A 22,342-nucleotide genomic window follows, 5' to 3' on the forward strand; every position below is an offset into this window, starting at 1 on the left:
TCATCTCATCAACAAAACTTCACAGTGAAGAAAATCCACATAAGGTTAATAAATATGAAGCAATTATTTTTAACTTAAAACAGTGTACATTCAAATAGCATTTATTCTACGCCAAGCATTGTGCCAAGCACCTTTACAATCATGCGATCTTTGTAATACTCCTGGGAATGGATTCCACCACCATCCCCTTATTGAACAGTGAACTACAGTAAATAGAATTTTCTTGGGGCTATATAGTTAATAAATTTCTCAATGCCAAATACCAATATGCACTTTTCCTAGAAAATTATTCAAATATGCATTTCTAAGTTCCATTCACATTACAAATAGTTTGCTATCACCTGTTATAATTAGATCAGTTTAAAATGTGCTGGGCCAGTAACTACTTCTTTTTGCCCCAGGTAAAAAGGAAGCCTAAGAAATTTGAATCGTTGTCAACAAGGTATAGTCAGCCTCCCTTCCAGGCCGAGGGGTTGATAATTAATTGAACAGCAACAATAATAACTCACAACAATCAATATCTTTACCCTAATTAATATCCATATAAGATTTAATAGAACCCACCCACAAATCTAGCCCAAAAGATGGATGGACATAATTTCTTTTATCTCTTCAGAACTTTCTTGGTCTTTAACATTAAGACAGTAATCCCAAATAACCTAGTTAACAATCTTACAAGTAAGTGCTGGCTGAATTGTTTTAGCTGTGACCTTCTATTAACTACAGGTAAAGTAGAAAATACCTGGTCTTCTAAACGGCAATTAAGGCTGAGGAAGTAACTTAACCAGTTTTACACAATTGTTTTCATATCATTTTTTTGTCTTCTTTTCTTCAACAAAATTCAGATTAATAATTGCTTTGTCTAACACTATTTTCGGTTACTTAAGTTTTGCAATATAGGACATTTTACTACAATTTAGAAGTACGCTAATAGTACAAATAGAAAGATTTTCAGATGACATTAATTGCATTCCCAAATCATTACATATTTTAGGCTTACCAAGCATAGAGGCTTTTCTTCTCTCCTCATAGTTGCAGAGCCTAGCTGTGGACTGAAGGCGGGAGGGGGGGGCGAACGGGGGAGGGGGGGAGAAAGGTGCCGGGAAGCTGCAGAGTCCAGCACCTGAATTAAAGGTCTAAGGAGTCATTTAGGAGGGTCTCTGAGAGATCTTTACTTTCTAACAGGGGTTGTCGGGTTTGGAAGACTAGGAGCAAAAATTCCAGGTTCCAGTGGGAGGGGGGCAATTGCCTAGAAGTGTGGGCTTCAGGGTGCCCGGGGTCCAGGGCTATTGTCAGTGGGGTAATTATTTTTGAAAAGGAGCCAACTCTCTATTGTATATTCGCAGCCGAATCACTTTTTAAACTTTTCAAGTAACAAGCTTAGGAAAATCACAGCAAGTTAGAAATATCTATATCTATTGAGCTAATTCCTATTTTAGGAAGTATTTCTGTTTCTCAGGAATGTAATAAGCAACAGTCTTTTGGGTAAAATATGTTCAGATTGGCTGTCATTCTCTGGTCATATTTCTCTATTTTGGAAGCTTTAAGCCATTTTAAAATTCAAATAGGAACAAGGGTCACTAAATTGCACATAAGGATCTCTGTAGTTGTATGTAAAAAAAGTACTTACTAACTCTATAGATTTATTTAGTACCTTTACGTTATTAAATATTTTCCAATTCTATTTGTAGGATCATTACTTAAAGTTCGTAAGTCTGAAAATTGGGAAACCATAATTACAATGCATCGTAGTACACATTCTAGATTTTTCCTTTTCTCCTCATACTAGGGAGCTCAAAGTATCTCTTTTTCATATCTATGCATTTTCCGAATTTGCCTTAGTACCAAATAGCATAATAAATTCTGAGCATCAAATTAGAAGTAACACATTTCACTTAAATTTAAGGGAAAAGTTCCCGCTTTCTTTCTTATCTCTCCACATTCCAAATTGGCCAGATCTGGGATGGAAGGAGACAGAAAGAGCATATATATATATATATATATAAAATTTTTTTTTTAAAACAACTTCCCAAAAGTTTCCACCTTGCACTGTCAAAACCTCTATTCACACTATTTGTGCAAATAGATTATGCCTTTTTTAAACTTCCTTCACATATCTCTTCTCTACATGGTTAAACTTTCTTGCCTTTCCTTCCTGGTGGACTTTGATGAAAGCCCTGTAAAACTGCACATACCTTATTTCTTTCTAATTCTGACCTGACACTCCTCTTTACCTTGCCTTTTCCATCACATAATTTAAACAAGAAAACGTTTTTCTCTCTCTTTCTCTCTCCCCCGTCCTCCCGCTCCTCTGCATGCCAGGAGGAGTCAGGGAGGGAGAAAAAGCCAGATAGTGGACATTACGGGGTGTCAGATTACACACACACAGAAGCACAGATACAGACAGACACAGACACAAAGATACAGAAATCCAAAAGCTTTTTGTTTTTCGTTTTCCCTGGGAGAGCTTTCCTCAAAACACCAGGAAAAATCCATTCCACCCATCTAGGTCAAATATTTTAAGAGCGCTTGTCTATGGCCATTTTCCTTTCTACTTTTGTTCATTCCAATTTTGCAATCGATTGCCTAAAGGTACCTCACATTTGTGCTCTGACTGCACAGACTTAGATTGGTTTTCCCCATAATTTGGTCGGGAGCCGTCGCCACACTCCCCGAATCCGAGACTCAACAGAACTTAGCTGAACGGGGAGGGCACACATGCCTCAACTCCCCAGGGGGCAGCTACTCCCCCGAAGTCCCCCGCGAAGCGTTCTCGAGAGCGTCCTTGCGTTGGGGTCATATCCCACCCTAATTTGGTCGGGAGCCGTCGCCGCACTCCCCAAGTCAGAGACTCAACAGACTCACCCCCAGACCTCTGAGTGCTTACCTTCGGAGAGTACGCGTACTTGTTTATGACTTCAACACACACCACACCGGCCGGCCGGACTTTTCTCTTATCTCTTACTTTTTGGAATGTCGGAACCTAGCACAGCTTCTGTTCCTCCGAGTCCCTCTCTTCGGGATTTTCCCCCAACTGGGTGGAGCCCCACACCAGGACCAGGAACCCCCAATAAATCTTTGTGGTGCACGCTGGATCCTGCTCCCTGGTGAGGAGAACCCCCCCAATCGAGGGGGTCCCGGCCGAGCCCCCAACTGTGTGGGACAAACCACAGGCTCAAAATAAACAAAAACAGAGGTGTCTCGATTTTCTCAAGGTAGAAACAAAACAGAAGCTTTATTTGATCAAGTCTCGCGAGAATTGGGCATCTCCCACTACCAGGGTGGGATGGTAGTGCAGAGAGGCAAGGGGGAGAAGGCAAGCAAGGGGATATATAACCTTGTACAAACAATTCTAAGAAATTCCACCCCTAGAGGCTGGACCCCTGTCCCTATTTGCTGGGACAGGTGGCCTCACAATCTATCCCAGAATAAGTTTATCCAATACTAGCACAGAAACTACAGAATTACCTTATAGGGAAACCTCAATGTTAAGATGACGGCATGCGAGTAGGCTAGGGGAGGGGGAGAGGGGGAGACCACCTGATTTCCCCGAAATCATATGATTTACAGGAAAACGAAACTTAGGCCTAGTGAGGTCTGCATCCTAACTAAATTTGTACTATCTGAGTATTACCTTGATTTATTCATGGGAAGCTTTCACAAACAGTCTTGTATCCCACACAACTGGAAATGAGTTTTAGGGTTCATTTAATTCATGATATATGGGCAGCTAGGTGGCTCACTGGATAGAGCAACAAGCCTGGAGTCAGGAAGACCTGAGTTCAACTCCGAACTCAGATACTGACTGGCTGTGGGACCTTGGGCAAACCACTTGGACAGTTGGACGCAATTGAAACAATTCAACAGCAAAAACAATTTAAAAGCAAGTGTGTAATGAGAAGAAGCTGAGGCCTAGGAAAACTGCATGAATCCAAGGATATTTTAAAAAGTACTTCTGGGAAGGATATGTTTCATGAATTCACTCAGATTTACTATTAAGCTTCTAGTTTTCTTAGTAATTGCAGTTTGTACTATTAGTTTGAGTTGGTATTTTAAAATTTTTCTTTTTTATTATGAGTGGAACGCCAGCAAAAAGGAAAATTTTGATACACAAAGAACAGAAGAGCATTGTATATGAAATTGAACTTCTGTTTAGTATAATTTTTAAGTGCATATTAAATTCAATATAGGAGTTGCAAGACTGCCCTGATTCTGTGATCCCTCTGAAGTTCCTTTTCCTGTCCTTGTATTTTTAAAATGTTTTCTTGACTTTTCTAATGTTTTTCCATCATCACAGTCTTCAATGTTTCCCCCTTCACTAATTACCAACCCCCAAGCCCTTTCTTGTAGCAAATAACTTGTCAAGCAAAACAGACCAGTACATTGGACTTGTTTGAAAATGTGTCTCTTTCTGCTCCTGTAGTCCATTAGCAATCAGCCAAGAGTAATCTCTTTTCAAGTCGTGGTTTTCCATTGCCTTGGTTAGAGTTCTTAAGTCTTTCAAAGGTACCTTTACATTATGGCAGTCCATATGTAAATTTGCTTACTCTTTTTTTTTTATGCAGGAACAAGCCTTTCTAGGTTTCTCTTAAATTTTTCCTTTTGTCGTTTTTGTGGCATACTATTCATTGTGTTTACATACTGTATTTTCTTAGGCATTTACTAATTGATGGACCCCGCACAGTATTTCTGTTGCAGTTTAGATTTTGCCCACCCAGGGACACCAAAAACTGTTGGAGTTTAAACTCTGCCCACCCAGGGACGACACCAACTATTGGGGTCTACTTAGTTTAATGATGTGTTGTGGTGAAACTGTCTCAAAGAATTCAGTCAGACTACCTCAAATCCAAGTATAGGCATTTATTGAGATTCACTCCTCTCATGAAGCAAGCTGAGTTCCAAGCGGAACCAGCAACTTCAGAGAAAGCAAGATGGATTTTTATAGGATAAAGATGCAATTATATAATAGAAATTATGAGTATTAAAAAGGAATGAGGGGTTTGTTAAGGGATTAGGTAAGGGGGTGGGTCCCAGTGACAGTAGAACTGTGCTTGTGATTATCTACAATGTATACAGAAAAACCCTTTGGGGGGGTGGGGGCGGTGGGGGATGGGGTATGTACATATGGTAGGATATTGAATGTGGGGGTGTGAGTGGCTAGATAGAGGCAGTGGGCCTGCTGTTCAGTGGAAGATAGAATATTGGAGAATAGAATATATAAGGAAGTTAGAATATTGGAGCTGGGGACAGCTTTATTAGGATTCCATCATTTCTAGTTCTTTGATATTAATTGATCTTTTAATTGAAAAGTTTTTATTAAGCATTAACTATCTACCAGTGTGATAGACACTAGAGACACAAATTAAATGAATAAAATAATCCCTACTCAAAAAGAGTTTATATTCTAAGTTTTTGTTACTTTAAGTACTAAAGTATTCATTTAAATATTTTTCCCTCATAATTTCTTTTTTTATTTAGCTCAATTCTTTCTTACTTCTCCCACAGAAGTTGTAATTTGATAGAATGAGTTTTCTCAATTTTTGTACACGATTTAATACTGAAGTTAATTTGCATCAGGTGATTAATAGAATTCACTCATAAACCCATTTTCCTTAAAGCTTTTTACTTTGTGAATTTTCATGACTTGTTTAATTTCTTTTTTCTCAAATTTGGTTATAAATTATTTTTCATCTGTTAATCTGAATATTTCATATATTTGTAAATATCTCTTTCATTTATGTCTTCAGGCATATAGTTGGGCAAAACAGTTTCTGAAGTTTACTTCATCTCCTGTTTATTTGTTATGAATACTTTCCATTTTTGATTTTGTCAATTTGGTTTTTCTGTTTGTCTATTTTTATTAGTTTTTTTGTTTGAATTTAACAGCTCCTAGATTTACCTATTAAGTCATAGCGGGGTTTTCAAATTTCCATTTTTGTGGTTAGTTTAGATTTTTTAATTTCTTGCTTTTCTCTTGTTCCATGTTACTACATGCCCAGTTCATTGACTGTTCTTTCTTGTTGATTAAAAGCATTTTAAAATATAAATTTTCCCTCTAAGACTGCATTGGTTGATGTGCAAAGTTTTGGTATGTTGTGTTCTTATTTTCTTTCAAAGTATCTATTGTTTCTGTGATTTTGTATTTGACACATTGATTCTTTATGTTTATATTATTTAGTATCCATTTAAGTTTGAATCTTTTCTTCAAATACTCTATCTTAACTACAATTTTCATCTAGTTGTGACTTCTAAAGGACGTGTTTAATATTTATGCATGCTGTGCTTGTTTATATCCAAGCACTTGGCCAGTGTTTTATAAAGGTACCATGTGCAGATGAGAAATCTCTGTCTCTCTCTCTCTGTGTCTCGCTCTCTGTCTCCCTGCCCCGCCCCCCCTCAATCTTCTCCCCTCCCTCTCCTTCCCTCTGTCTCTCCCCCTTTCTCTTTCTCTCTCATTCTCACTCTCATTTCCACTGGTAGATCTAGCATATGTAACTTTTCAAAAATTTTGTTCAGGTACTTCTTTTTTGTTTTTGTCCCCATGTGAAAGGGGCATCTTGAGGCCTCCAGCTATTACTCTTATGCATTCTATTTTTCCCTGTAAGTAATTCAGTTAATTTTTCCTTTAAGTACTTAAATATCAAGGCTTCTTAACCAGCCTTCCTCCGTCTCTTCTTTCTTCTCTCCTTTCTTCTTTACTTCCTAAGCACACTTGATACTTGTATAGATTCAATTACAAAATGCTCCCTAGAGAAATAAAGTGCAACTTAAATAGTTGGAATACTATTCAGGACTCATGAGTAGATAATGACAATTTAATAAAAATGACCATGGTGCCAAAGTTAATTCACAGATGTGTTGCTATATCAGATTACCAAAACTGCTCTATATAGCTAGACAAAATAGTAACAGAATTAATTTGAAGGGCCAGAGGTTTTAGAATATCCAAGGAGATAATGAAAAAAAGTAGAATTTTTTTGGGGAATAGCAATTCCAGACCTCAAACCATTATATAAAACAGAATCCTTAAAACCATTTGGTGTTGGTTAAAAACTAGAAAAATAGTTCAATTGAATGTACTCGTAAAGAAGAATCAGAAATAACTGAACCCAATAAACCCTCAAACACAGATTATCCTGGAAAGAAATTCCTGTTAAATAAGAATTGTTGGGAAACTTAAACTATATTATAGAATAAATTTTAAATGTAGACATGACATGAATATTGAAGATCATGCCATTAAAAATGAGAAGAGAAGTAGATCATATACTTTTCACATTCATGGGTAGGAGATAAATTCTTAACCAATCAAGGAATGGAGATAATCACAAAAAAATAAAAGAATCTTGATTAAATGAATTTGAAAATCAGCTCAGCAAAAATGACAAAATGACAAAACATGGAAACAATCAGTGTTGTAAGGCTTATGGAAAGACTTCATGCTAATGCATTGCTGATGGAGCTGTTAATTTGTTCAGTAATTCAGTAGTGGAGTTTGGAATTATGTAAATAAAATGACAAAAGTATCAATGTTAGGCATATGCCCTAAGGAGGTCATTGACAAAAAGAAAGGTATAAACCAAAATATTTGATCTTTTTTTTTTTTTTGGAGGTGGGAAGGCAGGGCAATTGGGGGTAAATGACTTGCCCAAGGTCACACAGGTAGTAAGTGTGTCAAGTGTGTGAGGTTGTCTTTGAACTCAGTTTCTCCTGACTCTAGGGCCAGTGCTCTACTCACTGTGCCATCTACCTGCCCCTAAACCAAAATACTTAGAGCAGTACTTTTTGTGGTAGCAAAATAACTGGAAACCAAGTAGATTCCCAACAGTTGGAGAATGATTAAACAAATTATGGTACATAAATATAATGGAATATTCCCATGCTGTGAGAAACAATGATTATGTTTAAGATAGAGAAACATCGAAAGATGTATATGAACTGATTCAAAATTAAGTACAGTAATCTAAATAATGACTACAAAACTGTCAATATAGCTATTTTAATATATTTTATAAGCTGGTACCAAATTGTTTATTATTTTATTAAGAATTTATTTAAAGTAAGGTGAGTTGTTCAGATATGAAGTATATACCATGTATTTTCTTCTGTCTTTACAGAAATGTGGATTTTCAGAACTTTATTCATGGCAAAGAAAAAGAAATGTAAAGGAAGAATTTTGTCTTCACGATGGACCACCATATGCTAATGGTGAAGCTCATGTTGGTCATGCTTTAAATAAGGTATTTAAAATTTTCAGTTGCTTATCGGTCCTGTGTACTTCAAAGATTTTCATGTTTTTCCTCTGAAAAATATATTTTCCACTCATCAAATATGTGTTATAGTTATAGTTTAATGCCTCGTTATATTGTGGGGGTATTCTAGAGCTCTCAGAAGCTGTTCCAGGAAAGCACAAGCTTAGGCAGGTTGCACCAATTTGGAAAAGCTTTGAATATGGGCTCCTTATAAGCAAAGAAGTCTAGTGGAAATTTAAAAACAAAAGTAAAGCTAAATTGTAGGATGCCAGAGTTAAAAGGACCCTCCTTTTACAGATGAAGAAACTGAGGCCTACAAACACAAGATGTCTTCTCTATTGTCAAATAGCTAGTTACGGAAAAATCCATGACCTGGTGTTGTCTTCCATTACACTATACTAGTATAGTTCTCTTATCACTCAGTTCCTCCTGCTCTTGTGTTGTTTCCAACGTCTTTTGTATAGGTACTTTTCTGCCTGTACAAGAGGTAATAGTGCTTATTTCACAGTTGCTTGCAATATCAAAATTAGTTGTCTGAAATAAAAAGAAACTGAGGACTGAGCATTTCATGATTTAATTTGCAAAGCTAGCATTTGCATATCATACCAGGTCATCTGACTCCTCAGATGTCAGAGACAAGGAGTGATTTATGCAGCTGATTTTTGTAACAGCAAAGAAGAATAAAAAAGATGACAGAAACTTGTTTTGAACATAATTCAGTTGGACAGGCAGGTCATCTACTGGTTAGTTCTTCCCAGACTTTCTTAATCCTACAGCAGAAGTGTAGATAAACTTAGAGGTGGTGCTTTTTGTAACCAGAAATGCTACTTTAAAAGGGCCCCATAGGCCTTCAGGGAGTCCAGGAGAAAAGGGAACTGTGACTGGGAAAGAGGAACTTGGGGTTGGTGGTTAATAAGCTAGCAGTAAACCCCATTCTCCCAGCTGCCAGAAGGGGGAACTTAACTTTTAACTTAACCTTTGGTCAGCGCCCCCTCCCCCCTTTCTGTAGCTACTAGAAGGGGGGAATTCAGCCTTTAAAAAAGCCTTATAATCCTATGATTATTTTATTCCTCTAAATTATATGCTACTCAGTGATAAAGTCTTATCAATCTATTCATTAAATCTGTAGGTAACCTAAACTTAAAGAGACTATGTTAGTCTGGCTTAGTTTAAGACTAGTTTTTCCTAGAGAAGGGAGCTTAGTCCTTTAATCAAACTAAAAATAAATCAAAGTAACCAATACTAACTGATTTCCTTTTCAGCAACAGTCACAAAGGGATGCTGCACTTGCTTGTGCCAGGGGCTCATGACACCATGACTCTCAGGGTTTCACTTCTAAGAATATAAGGTGAGCTGTGTTTTTAAAAGACACAACTGTTTAAAATTACACCTTATATTCAGGTCATTGTGGTCAGTGTCATACATTACTATGTTCTCACTACAATTTTTTGTTAAAATTATGTAATGAGGATAATAGAGGATAGATGTAGGGCCTGGACCTATGCTCCCATTTTGAGGTGTCTGAAAGCAGTTGGAAATTTGAGACCACAAGTCAGCAGAGAAGTTAGGGAAAAATAGGTAGAGTTGAGATCAACACAGAGATGCTAATTAAATCTGGGGAAACTGATGAGATCACCTAGTGACTTGAATCAGAAGGCGGCCCAGGAAAGAACCATAGAGGACACCTAAGGTTAGAGGGAATGATCTGGATGAGGGTCCAGCAAAAAAAACAAAAACAAAAAACTGACAAAGAGTAGTCAGATAGGTAGGAGGAAAACCAGGAAAGAGGATGTCTTGAAAACCTAGAGAGAAAAAAGTATCAAGGAGGAGAGAGTGATCAACATTGGCTGCAAAAAGGTCAAAGAGAATGAGTGTTGAGAAAAGGCTGTTGGATTTGGCAGTGAAGAACTTTGGAGAGAGCAGTTTAGGTAAAATGATGATGTCTGAAGCCAGATCTGAGAAGAGAAGTGGAAGAAACTGGTTATAGATGACTTCCTCAAGTCAAGAGCCATGAAAAGAAAATACAGGATGATGGGTAACAAGGATGAATGGATCAAGTGAGAGTTTCTTTGTATGAAGGAGGAAAGTAGCCAGTAAACAGGAAGAGATTAAAGGTTTTGATGAGTAGGTGGGAATAAGATGAGTGAATTCCTGACTCTTAGGACTTTTCCACCTCCACTCCAGTTACATTCCTATACTGGAGACACCTCCTTCCCTGTTGTCTCCTCTTCCACTTAATGAATTCCTCCCTGAATCCTCCATTTGAGGAAGTACCCCTGATAACTGTACTCACTTCTAACCTGGTTCAGCTCTTAACCCTTCAGACTTTCCCATGGTACCTTCCTCCATTCCTCCCCATGCTGCCTTCAGCTCCTTTATAATGGATTATTACCCACCACCCTCACCAACCCCATTAGAATGTAGACCTCTTGAGAGGGCCCTGGCTAGCTTTCCTTTTGCCTGTATTTGTATTCCCAGCACTTATCACAATGCCTGGCACGTAGTGTTTAATAATAAATGCTTTAACTAGAAATCCCTCATTCTAATAATAGAGAGAGCAGGGCTGCTTAAGAGGATGGGATGGGTTATCACTTGTGCATATATCCTCTATAGGTGAGACAGGGAAGGAATTGATAGTGGGGAAAGGTATCTGAGTGATAGAAGATGTTAGTTTACATTTTTGGCATTATACCAATCAAACTATCAAAGAAATACTTTATAGAACTTGATAAAATAATAACAAAATTTGGAGAAACAAAACAATGTAGAATATGAAGAGGAAATCAAAGAGGAATAGCACTTCCATACCTCAAGCTATTCTATAAAGCAGCAGTTATCAAAGCCATTTGGCATTGGTTAAAAATTAGAGCAGTAGATCAAAGAAACAATATAGATATGGGTAAATGAGAAATAGTGGAACTCCCTAACCCAGTGTTCAGTAAACCAGAAAGCATAAGTTACTTAGGAAAGAAGTCTCTATTTGATAAAAATTTCCAGGAAAACTGGAAAATAGTCTAGCAGGAATTAGGCTTAGACCAACCCTTACATCATATTCTGGGTTGTACAGGGTGTTCAGGGAAGATTAGTACCTTTGGTGTGTTGGCTGCCTAGCCTAGGGCTGCTTTCCACCTTTGGTGTCCCAACTGCCGCCCAGCTCATCTTTGGCTTCAAGAATCTATAGCATACTCAGCAGCCACACCCCAGCAAAACCATCTCAGCAGATGGGCTAAAGAGGTTAGCCAGCAAACCTCAGACCCGCCACTGAGTTAGGTGAGTGTCCACATGACAAGCATATGAGGGCTTCCCTAGCAGAATAGGTAGTTGTGAACAACTTGTTCCAATGAACCGTGAAAGTGGTGGAAGCAGTCACCATGGAGCACTTAGAGCTTGGTTAGACATTGAAGACATCAAGGTTGTCTACTGCATCTTGAGCCATTGCCAGTCATCTTGACTTTTGTCTTGTCACTGGACTTAAATGACTCTGGAAGAGAGTAAGGCTGGTAACGTTGTGCAACTCTGCCTCACTCAATCCATTTTATGCTCGAGTCAAAAGACATCACCCATACCCTTTTACCATTTACTATTTCATTATTTTACTCCTCATAGTCCTATGATGATAGACAAGTGACAACCACTGGGAGCTGCCCAGGCCATAGGGGTCATCTTCTCACAGGGCCAAAGCAGCAGTGATAAAGCAGGGTTGGCAGAGTGTCTGAGTAGCCTTTTTTAATTTCTGCACTGCTAACCTCCTGGTGTGAGGAAGGGCTTAGAAAAGGTGCCCTAAAAATTGTCTGTTTCACCTAGGCAGGCAGGGATCCTACCCTGTGGTCAAAACCCAAAAAAAATACAAAAACTTATCTGAAGATGATTCCATTCACCACTGGTACATGGAATGTGTACATGTGTATGGACAACAAGAAATCCAATAGACATGAACTCAGCAGGTATTGCATCCTAATTGCATCCTTGAATGCTAATTGAATGCAAATTAAGACCAGCTTACCTAAGTCAGAGCTGGAAACTTTTCATAAACCACGGGTAGGACAGTTGGGATTTTTGGGCTTTTTATTTATTTATTTTTTAAAGTTTTATTAATATGTTTAGTTTTTACGCTACGTATTTCTCCCATTTCACAAAAAATCTCTTATAACAGAGCAAAACAATTAAGTTAAACTAATAAAGCGGTGACCTCATCTGAGAGCTCATACATTTCACGTATGTGGGGGACCCCCATCTCTTTATTTTGAAAAAATTAACAAATCCCTTTTCTCTCCTAACCCCTACCCCACTGGGAAAAAACCCAAATTTTAAAAAATAAATATAAACTGGGCAGCTAGGTGGTGTACTGGATAGAGCACTGGCCCTGGAGTCAGGAGGACCTAAGTTCAAATGTGGCTTTATACACTTACTAACCATGTGATCCAGGGCAAGTTACTTAACCTTGATTGCTTTCCTACCTCCCTGCCCTTTTCCCCCGCCCCAATAAATACATATGCATAGCTAAAGAAAAAAATTCCATAAGTGACTGTATACAAAAGGATATATGTATCATTCTGTACCCTAAATCTGTCACTTCTTTGTAATGAATAGCATGTTTCATCATTGGTCCTCTAGAATCATGATGCCAAACTCAAATAGAAAGAGGGGGTCATCAAACCACATGCATTGTAAAGATCCATATTGACTTAGAAAAACACATGTTTATATATTTCTTTTTTTATTAGTATATCAACACATTAAGATCATGTAGAAATTACATTTTAATCTGGTTCTGGCCTCACTGAGGAGTGTAGTAGGCAGCATGCCACCGGGCAGTTGAATGTTTGACACTCTGCTCTCGATTCATGAATGGTCATTGTATCGATTAGAGTATAAATTATTCTTCTGGTCTACTCATTTCATTTTTCATCAATTTCTATAAAGTCCCTAACGGTGTTCATTTTTATAATGTTGATGTTATAGTGTAAATTGTTTTGATTCTGCTTACTTCACTCTGCATCATTTCATTTGTCTATTAAATTTTTAAAATCACCTATTTCCACATTTCTTCACTTCTTGTTACCAGTAAAATCACATATTTTCACTGTCTCTATCAAATAAACATTTCTTTATTACATCATGGAATTTGAGGTCTTGAAGGCTGGACCAGTGGAGCACAAGCTGAGGTATAGACCAGCGAGTTATTACTCTTTAAACCATCTCTTAGAGGGAGGTCGGGAAGGGAATAAGCATTTATAGAATGTCTACCATGTGTCAGGCACTGTGCTAAGCACTTTACAAACATCTCATTTGATCCTCACAACAACCCTGCAAGATAGGTGCTGTAATTATCCCCATTTTTACACTTGAGGAAACTGAGGCAAACAGGTAAAGTGACTTGTCCAGGGTCACGTAGCTCATAACACATCTGAAGCTAGATTTGAACTCATGTCGTCTTGATTCTAGGCCCGGCACACTTTCCACTGGACCACCTAATTGATCTATATATTCCCATAACTATATAAGCTGTAATGTTCAGTAGCTTTATATCTACATTGTAGAGGGAGTTCCCATGTGGTGGATAAAATCATAGATATTTGAAGTATTGATATACAAACTTATTTTCATATTTATATGATAATGTATCCATATATTTAAAGACTTGAGCATTAGATACATTTAAGTGGAGCTTGTAATTTTTTTAATAGATCTTGAAAGATATAACTAATCGATTCCAAATGATGAGAGGTTCAAAGGTGCACTTCGTGCCAGGTTGGGATTGTCATGGATTGCCCATTGAATTAAAAGCACTTTCAGCAGCTGGAGAGAAAGCTCAGAATCTTTCACCGATGGAAATTAGAAAGACAGGTAAATTTTCTGTGTTTTATGATTTTAAATAATGGCAAAGATACTTGATCAAACTCACTGCTTTCCAGTTAAAAAAATTTTTTTACCCCATTTTTATTCATGTTTTCTATTTTCATATCACCTTAATATATAAATTTATCCCTCTCTGCTCCTTTACTTAGCCAACTATCCTATGTAATAGAGCTTAAAAAAAAGATGAAAAAGTTCAGCAAAACAAATCTCACACATTGATCATGTTTGAAAATACAATCATTTCTATAAAATGATATATGCATTTCTAATAAATCCCTGCTACACAGTAAAAATCACAGAGCTGATGGGAAAAATAAAAATCTTTTTTAGCAATACATTAAGAAAAGATAGGAACCTAACAAAAAGAGCAACACAAATTTAGACATGCTAAAAATCATTAAGAAATCTGTAAGTACTACATTTAATAGTAGCTGTGTCTATGACTTTGGGCCACTGCTTGGCCTTGTGTCACAGTTCTTCTGGTACAGTTGACAACTTTGAGAGATCTGCCTCAGCCACAACTTTGGGATGGGGCAACCATTTTCGGTGCAGACCAGCCCTCCTTTCCCCATAGCTTTTTACCACCCCAGAAGATACACAATAGATATGGGATTTCACTTTGAGAAAGACCTGAAGTTTGCTTGTTGGAAGTAGTTGTAGGAAGACTTTCAACTTGTGAGTTATTGCGAAGTGGTGTACTTTTCTGCATTCTAACTTTTGAAATTTGAGCATAAGCAAACTAATAATCCATGTTATGCTCAAATTATTCCCCAGTATGTCAATTGTGTTGGAACAAATTAGCATTTTCAAAACAAAGGTTATCCCAGAACTGACTCTGTGCAATAGTCTAAAAGTGAGTTTTCTAGACATTTCTGGGCCTTATTTTTAAAATAATCTCATCTGTAGTACAGTGAAATCTCCCAAATAAAATTTTGTTTTTTTCTACCTCAGAAAATTGCTTTTTTGTAAAATGTGTTGTTTTCCAGGAAGCGTAGGCTTATTGAATTAGAACTTTTGGATCTGATGAGGATCTCTAACTGTTGGATATTGAAAGAAAGAATTTAAAAACCTGTATATCTGTGTTCACATTTAGCCCTGTCTTCTAATTGTATGAACTTGGTATTTCAACCAATAGTTTTATTTGTGGTTCTGTAAACTAGAAGCAAGCTTAGCATTTTAACTTAAACTCTTTCACATTCTCCTTTCTCCCATCTGAGAGAATGGATGAAATCTCTTGCTTATGTGAGGAGTAAAGAAAAAAACTCCCATAAAATTATATAGTTATTGATTGTGTATTATGATTTTTTTTCTTGCATAGAATAGTCCTTTTCAAAGATACGAGATTAGATCAGTTATCTTATTTCTTTCATTATGTATATTGAAATGGCTAATAAATGCCACCGGTTTGTACAAACAAGAAACTATAACAAGGAAGGGAAATACGCTGTAGAAATTATTTATCTTCCCCTCTAATCTGCTTTCCTTTGCTAAATGTTTAGTGGCCTCTCTGTGATTTCAGCATCATAGCACTGGTTTATGAATCAGATCTGTACTGACAGGTATGCTGACAGTATGTAATCTTTGACATTTTGGAGGACACGTACTTAACATAGGTTTTAACAGCTTGATTGAAATTATTTTTAAGAATTAATTATCTTTTTCAGCCAGAGCATTTGCAGAAGCAGCTATTGAAAAGCAGAAGTCTGCATTTATTCGTTGGGGTGTAATGGCGGACTGGGATAATTGCTACTACACATTTGATGGAAAGTATGAGGCCCAACAATTAAAAATGTTCTATCAAATGTATGCTAAGGTATTTTTATTTGAATAATTTTTAAACATTTTAAAGTGTGTCACAAAAATACTGTTTTAATGTAATTTTATCTTCTACAGGATTTGATATATAGAGCTTATAAACCTGTATTTTGGTCTCCTTCAGCAAGGTATGTTTAATCAGTGGGCAGTAAAAGGGGGGATAGTTTTTGAGAGAGTTCAAAGCATTCATTGGTTAACTTGATGTTTTTAAAAATTTTAGGACTGCATTGGCTGAAGCTGAACTTGAGTATAATCCTGAGCATGTCAGTCACTCTGTATATGTCAAGTTCCCACTCTTGAAACCCCCTCCCCTGCTGGCCTCTGTCTTAGGTAAGATCTATTGTAGCTCTTCTGTTACAGATACGGCATTGGGATATTAGCCTGTGATTTTTCTTGCCTTTGTTCCCTTTTTTAAATTATTGCTTTTCCATTTGCCTAGAATACCTTCCCCCCCCAACTCTTTCAGTTGAAATCTTACCCATCTTTAAGACCTTGTTTAAATATTATCTTTTCTCTTTCTGTCATCTGGAACTGAAATCTTAAACATTTTATATTTGATTCATATGCTTATACTTTCTAGATTTATTTGTATAAATGTATATATCTTTTATATCTTTAGATTGGGGCAGGGACTGTCCTATTTCCCAGTTCTCTTACTCCTCTTTTCCTTCTTCCAACCCTCCAAGTGCCCAGCATGGTACCCCTACATACAGTAGGGATATAGTATACTGTTTATTGGGCCACTCACAACACATTTCTATCTCTCCTACAGATAGCTCTTCGCCTGTTAGTGTAATAATCTGGACCACACAGCCTTGGACTATTCCTGCCAATCAGGCTGTCTGCTATATGCCAGAATCTAAGTATGTGTTAGAATTCTTTGTTTTATCCATATTTGGTGGGAACACATTGAATGTCTAAAATCTTGAAAGCTAGTGGAGTCTGTCCTAGTGACAACACAGAATTGATTAGATTGATCTAATTTCTTACAATGTTGTAAGCTTTCTTCTTAGCTATTTCCTTTGAAATTGCTATTAGGAAAGGATAGGGAAAAGACCTGGAACTGTGATTTCATTAGTTATAGGAAACTCTCCTGTGAAGCAGCCTGCCTCTTCCCAGTGCAGGTCAATGCTTCCCCTGCAACTCTGATTCTGGAAGGATTTGCCTAGAGCACAGGTGTCAGACATATAGCCCCAGGCCTTATGATGCCCCACAAGCCTCCCTAGGGTGCTCTATCTAGATTACAATGCAGTTGGCAAATATTTAACAAAACAAAAATACAAGAAAACATGGGTAACCTTACATTTTAAAACTAAGTCAGTAAGTGGCCCACAGGGATTCTTATGTACTGAATGGTGGCTGCTGTTTTTCTCTTGGAGTTTGACACCTCTGGCCTGGAGCACTGAGGGGTTAAGTGACTTCCTGGGGTCACATACCCAGCGTGTCAGAGCCAGGCTTGAGTCCTAACTATCCTGGCTCTGAGGCTGGGGCTCTCTCCCCTGACAAGCTAGGCAGCAATGCAAATGTTAGGTATATTAGGGAAAGATTAGGAGGTAGTATCTTTTCTAGAGTCATTTTAAGAATTCCTCTTTAAGTTAGTTCTATGATAAGCATAGACATATCAGTGACTTCTTGTTTTATTACTATTAATAAACTTCTAATATTTCACTCTAGTTATTCCATCGTCAAATGTGCCAATTCTGGAGAATTTTATATACTGGCTGATGAAAAAGTATCATCTGTAGCTGCTGTTTTGGGAACAGAATTTGAGGTTATTTCAACATTTTTAGGTAAAGATAAATAAATAATTGGAACATATTTACCAGTTGCATAAAATATTGATTTCAGTGTATTGCTTTGCTTCCTATTTTTCAAAAACTAGTAGACTTTATCTTTCTCTTATAGGAGCTTGGCTTCTAATGGGGGGGAGTGATATTTAAAAAGAACATATATTAGACATATGTAAAATATAGGATTATTGATAAAATAAAAGTTATATGCCTATTTACATAACTGATGGAGTTTCTTAAAATATCCATATATAATATATACACGTGTGTATACACACACTGCTGAATTTTTACATACACACACACACACACTGCTGAAAACTTGTTTTATACTTTTAGGGAGAAATTAGTTTTGAGAGTTAGAATTTTGATTGTGAAGAAAATGGATGAGTTCTAGAAAGCATACCAAAAGCATCTTCAACCAAACTGTAATTTGGAAGTTTCAGCTCAGAAGATCAAAAGAGTTGGTGACCTTGTAAAGTGTATAAAATATAAATACCGGATAACCTCTAAAGATTGCTGAATAGTAACTCTTTTAGAAGACTAGAAAAAATGTGTGTCATGCATTTAAAAAAACCTAGTCTCAAACAAAAATCATATGTGAATAACTGAGAAAATGAAAGGGACTAGACTTGAAGATGTGACATCTTCAGAAAAAAGAAAGATGAAAAATTTGTTCAACTAAAGTAATTATGTGAGTCACTAAATGTGATGTCAGATGCCTTGAAATTAATTATTAGTAAAAGAAGTTGAGGACAACCAATAATCTGGTATTTTTTAGATATATGAAGGGCAGTACAAAAAATGTGTACTTTATATGAAAAGCAGAAAGTCATTTAGATATTTATTGAGATTTCATGATTATCATTTTAAAATAAGTAATTTCGGTGAAGTGAGAAGACTCCATGAATTCTTTGCTTCCCTCTTCTCTGAAGAAGATATTCACAGGAATTCCTTTTTTAGAAGTTGTGCTGCCTGGAACACTGCTGTGGTATAGGAAATGATGAGCAGGTTGATTTAGAAAAACATGAAAGACTTGGACTTAGGAAGGAAGATGCTTACTGCCTTCAGAGAAGGAGATGAGAGGAGGAAATAAGCATCATTGTACATATTGTATATGAGTGTATATGTGTAGTTATGTGTATGTTTATAGATTATGTATATGTATCTTTGTATATGTACATATATTCATGCTTAATTGTAGCCTTCTCTAGGGTGGGAGGAAGGGAGGGAAAAGTTCAAAGCAGAGGAAAGCTGGGCAGCTTTGAAAACAATGTGTAGCATTTATTATTTAGGTTTTCTTGAAATGGAAATTTATTGTTTTATAATGAACCCTCTCTTACGTTCTGCTATGTACGTACCACTGTTTTTTTCTCATTTTGTATTTTAAGTTTTAAAAAAAAATTACAGAAAAGAAAGAAGTAGTTGTGTTTCCCTTTATCAACAAAATAGTTATAAATGAATCACAAACTTGATGTCATTAACCCAAGAGTTTGAAGAAATAAGTAATAAAATTATAAGTATATTGACCTAAATGTCAGGCTTAGTTCTGAACAACCACTGTGCAGAAAGAGTATTGTTGCATTGCTAGCATGAATCTGATCCATCAGATTAATTCAGGGAAGTCTTTGAAAGGACAAAGGAGGGGATCTCACTTCCTTAGCTTGAAAAGTGGTAGAAACAATATGAGTAACTGTCTTCAACAAATATAATCTCTGAGGAAAGTCAGTGTGATTCTGGTAAAAGAAAAATCTTACTTGACTAGATTATTTGAGGGAGTAAATAAATATCTGAGCAAGGGGAACTGACAAACTTAATTTGTTGATGTTCAGAAGCTTTTGTCTTGGATTAACAATGATTTTTAAAAGTGGTTTGACACAGGGTTGTGAGATGTATTTTGATATACATCAGGAAATAGTTTAGGGAAAGTAAAGTAAGAGGTGATTGTAAACAGGCACTTAATTGGATGAACAAATTGTGGATCATATATCCGTCACTTGTCTGGAAAAGGGCGTCCATAGCTAGTGAAATGCCAAACCAACTGAACTAACTTAAAGGGGAAGATATTGAAACACTTGTGTTGAGTGTCATCTTGAGAATTTGTATGTATGGAGTGTGAAGAGTGTCAACTGAAATTCAGTGTATTCAGATAAAATTTAATTCTTTCAGGGAAAAATAATTCAAACTATTCTTGTGAGATGAAAGGTACAGAGCCATTTCTTAGAAAAATGAACTATCAGTCATTACAGCCTGTTGACTAAAGCTACCAGCCCAATGTGGATGAATGAATAAATGAGCATGTAAGTGCTTACTATGTGCCAAGCACTGTGCTAAGGGTCTGGGGTTACAAATATAAAAAACTAGACACACCCTGCTCTCAAAGACCTCACACTCTACTTGGAAGAGATAAAACATAAAAGACAGTTCATTTGCCAAGTAGATAGCATGACCTGGAAGTCCTAAGGGGTTAAGTAGAGGAGCAAATAGCAGGGCCCAGCGGTCTTTAGGTTATTTAAGTAGTTAAGTTGGCAGTGTTTAGTCAGGGTAAATGATAAGGTGTGGAGGACCTTAGGAAACAGTGACAGAACACATGGTAAGGCCTTCATCTCCTCAGAAGGCATGGAGTTGTTAACTTCCATCTCATTCACACTCTGTCAGGCATCACTGGCAAAGAGAAAGGAAAGGGAATGTGCTGCCTCCAGCGGGGGCAATTGATGGCCCTGCTGGGATGGGGAAAGAAAAGGGTTGGATGCCCTCATGTCCTTGGCACAGTCCCATTCCCCAAAGTGCTTAAAATCATGTGCAATTACTGTCTGTATTATTTCTACAATTCCATCTACTGCAGTGGTGTCAAATACCTATAAAAACAGGGGCCACTAAATTGTATATAAGGATCCCTATAGGCTGTGTGTATACACACACGCACGCGCACATATAATTTATATATATACAATTATATATGATGTGTGTATATATATCTGCATACATATATATGTATATACATATATACTTTATTAATACAGCAACACATTAAAATCAGATAGGAACTCTATTTTAATCTGATTTGGACCACACTTGGAGTGTCGAGGGCTATATTCAGCTGGAAGACAGAGTGATACCTTTGGTCAATTGTGCCTCACTAAAGGCACAGTGAGGCTAGAGAGAGTCTAAAAACACAGCTGAAATCATGAAGGGATGTGAAAGTGAGTGAAAAGAAATAAAAAAACATCAGTTTTGGAAAATGGTTCAAGTTTATGGGATAGACTTGCCAAATCTTGTTGAACTGAGTCATTAGAAATAGCCTTTCTTCTTCTTCTTCACTCCTATCATTCCCCCTGATTTTTAAAGGTTTCATTTTATAAAGTAATGTTTTGAACAGAGGGGATGGGCTTACATAATCTGTTAACCCAGGAAGTGGTACAAGTAGCAGATACAAGCAGCTTTAAAAATATTTATATAAATTCAGGCATCAGAGTTAATAAGGAAAGCTCGTGTTGTTGGGTTGTGGACCTAATCTTTTGAGTTAGTTTCCCAGGAGGATAGTTACCATATCTTTGATAGGTACCGTATCTTTTCACAGGTCCTTGAGTAAGGGCCAGGCCATATTGAACCGAGTTGGTGTACCTTTCTTAAATGCTTATGTAATTAATATATCGGGAAAGTCATTAACATAGCAATATACAATGCAACAAACATGTATTAAATGTCTTCCACGTACTGTGCCAGGCAATGAGGATATAAGTATGACCAGACCTGCTCTCAAAGAGCTTAGGATCAGATCTACTAGGAAGAAAGAATCAAAAGAAGATCTGAATAGAAATTTTTTTTAATGGTTTTTTTCTTTTCCTTTCAGGAGCTGATATGGACAGTGGTTCTTGTGCTCATCCTACAATTGCTGATAGAGTCTCCCCACTCTTACCTGGTCATCATGTGACTTTGTCGAAAGGCACAGGCTTGGTGCATGTAGCCCCGGCTCACGGGATGGAAGATTACAGTTTGGCTTCCATACACAAGCTGCCCATGGTAGCATTTCTTGCTCTCTTTTTTTGAAGAGGGAGGGGTGAGGAAGAATAGCTATGTATTGCTTTTATCGAATTAACATAATCCATTCTCATACCTTATGTTGTAGTTTATTCCATTCTTTTTCATCTCCTCCCAGCCCTTTCATTTATCACTTGTACTTCCCTTCTTTGGTTCTCATTTTTTGAATCTGTAAGATAGGGGAGAGGAACTAGATGACCTACAATTTTTTCTAGCTCTAAGTCTATGATTTTGTGAAATCTAAAAATTAGGATTTGTTCAATTTGAAATTGTATAGTAAAACCTTGCTTTTGGGGGCTAATTGAGAAAGGGCATAGGGTTATAGATCTACAGCTGGAAGCAACATCACAAACCACCTTCCCTGACAGATAAGGAAACAGGCCTGGAGGGGTTAAGTGAATTGTTCTACGGCATATATGGAGTGTCAGAGGCAGAGTTTGAATCTAGGTCTTCTGGTCCAAGAATAAGTGCTCTTTCAAGAATACCAGTTGCCTTTAACTCAGTTTCAGTAATTAAGAATATGATAATAAGGAATGAATATTTGAAAAGGAATATAGTTTCATTACTTCCCAGGTAATATAAATA

At 37.0% G+C, this 22,342-nt stretch overlaps 1 protein-coding gene across 1 annotated transcript in view; it reads left to right on the plus strand.

Moving 5' to 3' along the window:
- Positions 1-22,342, plus strand: part of IARS2 (isoleucyl-tRNA synthetase 2, mitochondrial) — a 73,874-nt gene that overhangs the window by 10,320 nt on the left and 41,212 nt on the right. Inside the window, exons 2-9 of the mRNA XM_036757385.1 lie at positions 8,118-8,240; positions 13,940-14,099; positions 15,776-15,924; positions 16,005-16,054; positions 16,147-16,256; positions 16,699-16,789; positions 17,601-17,716; positions 21,570-21,739. Coding sequence (XP_036613280.1) covers positions 8,118-8,240; positions 13,940-14,099; positions 15,776-15,924; positions 16,005-16,054; positions 16,147-16,256; positions 16,699-16,789; positions 17,601-17,716; positions 21,570-21,739 — 969 coding nt within the window. The remainder of the gene's footprint in view (positions 1-8,117; positions 8,241-13,939; positions 14,100-15,775; positions 15,925-16,004; positions 16,055-16,146; positions 16,257-16,698; positions 16,790-17,600; positions 17,717-21,569; positions 21,740-22,342) is intronic.

The sequence above is a fragment of the Trichosurus vulpecula genome, chromosome 4 (assembly GCF_011100635.1).
Source record: "Trichosurus vulpecula isolate mTriVul1 chromosome 4, mTriVul1.pri, whole genome shotgun sequence".
NCBI classification, from domain to species: Eukaryota; Metazoa; Chordata; class Mammalia; order Diprotodontia; family Phalangeridae; genus Trichosurus; species Trichosurus vulpecula.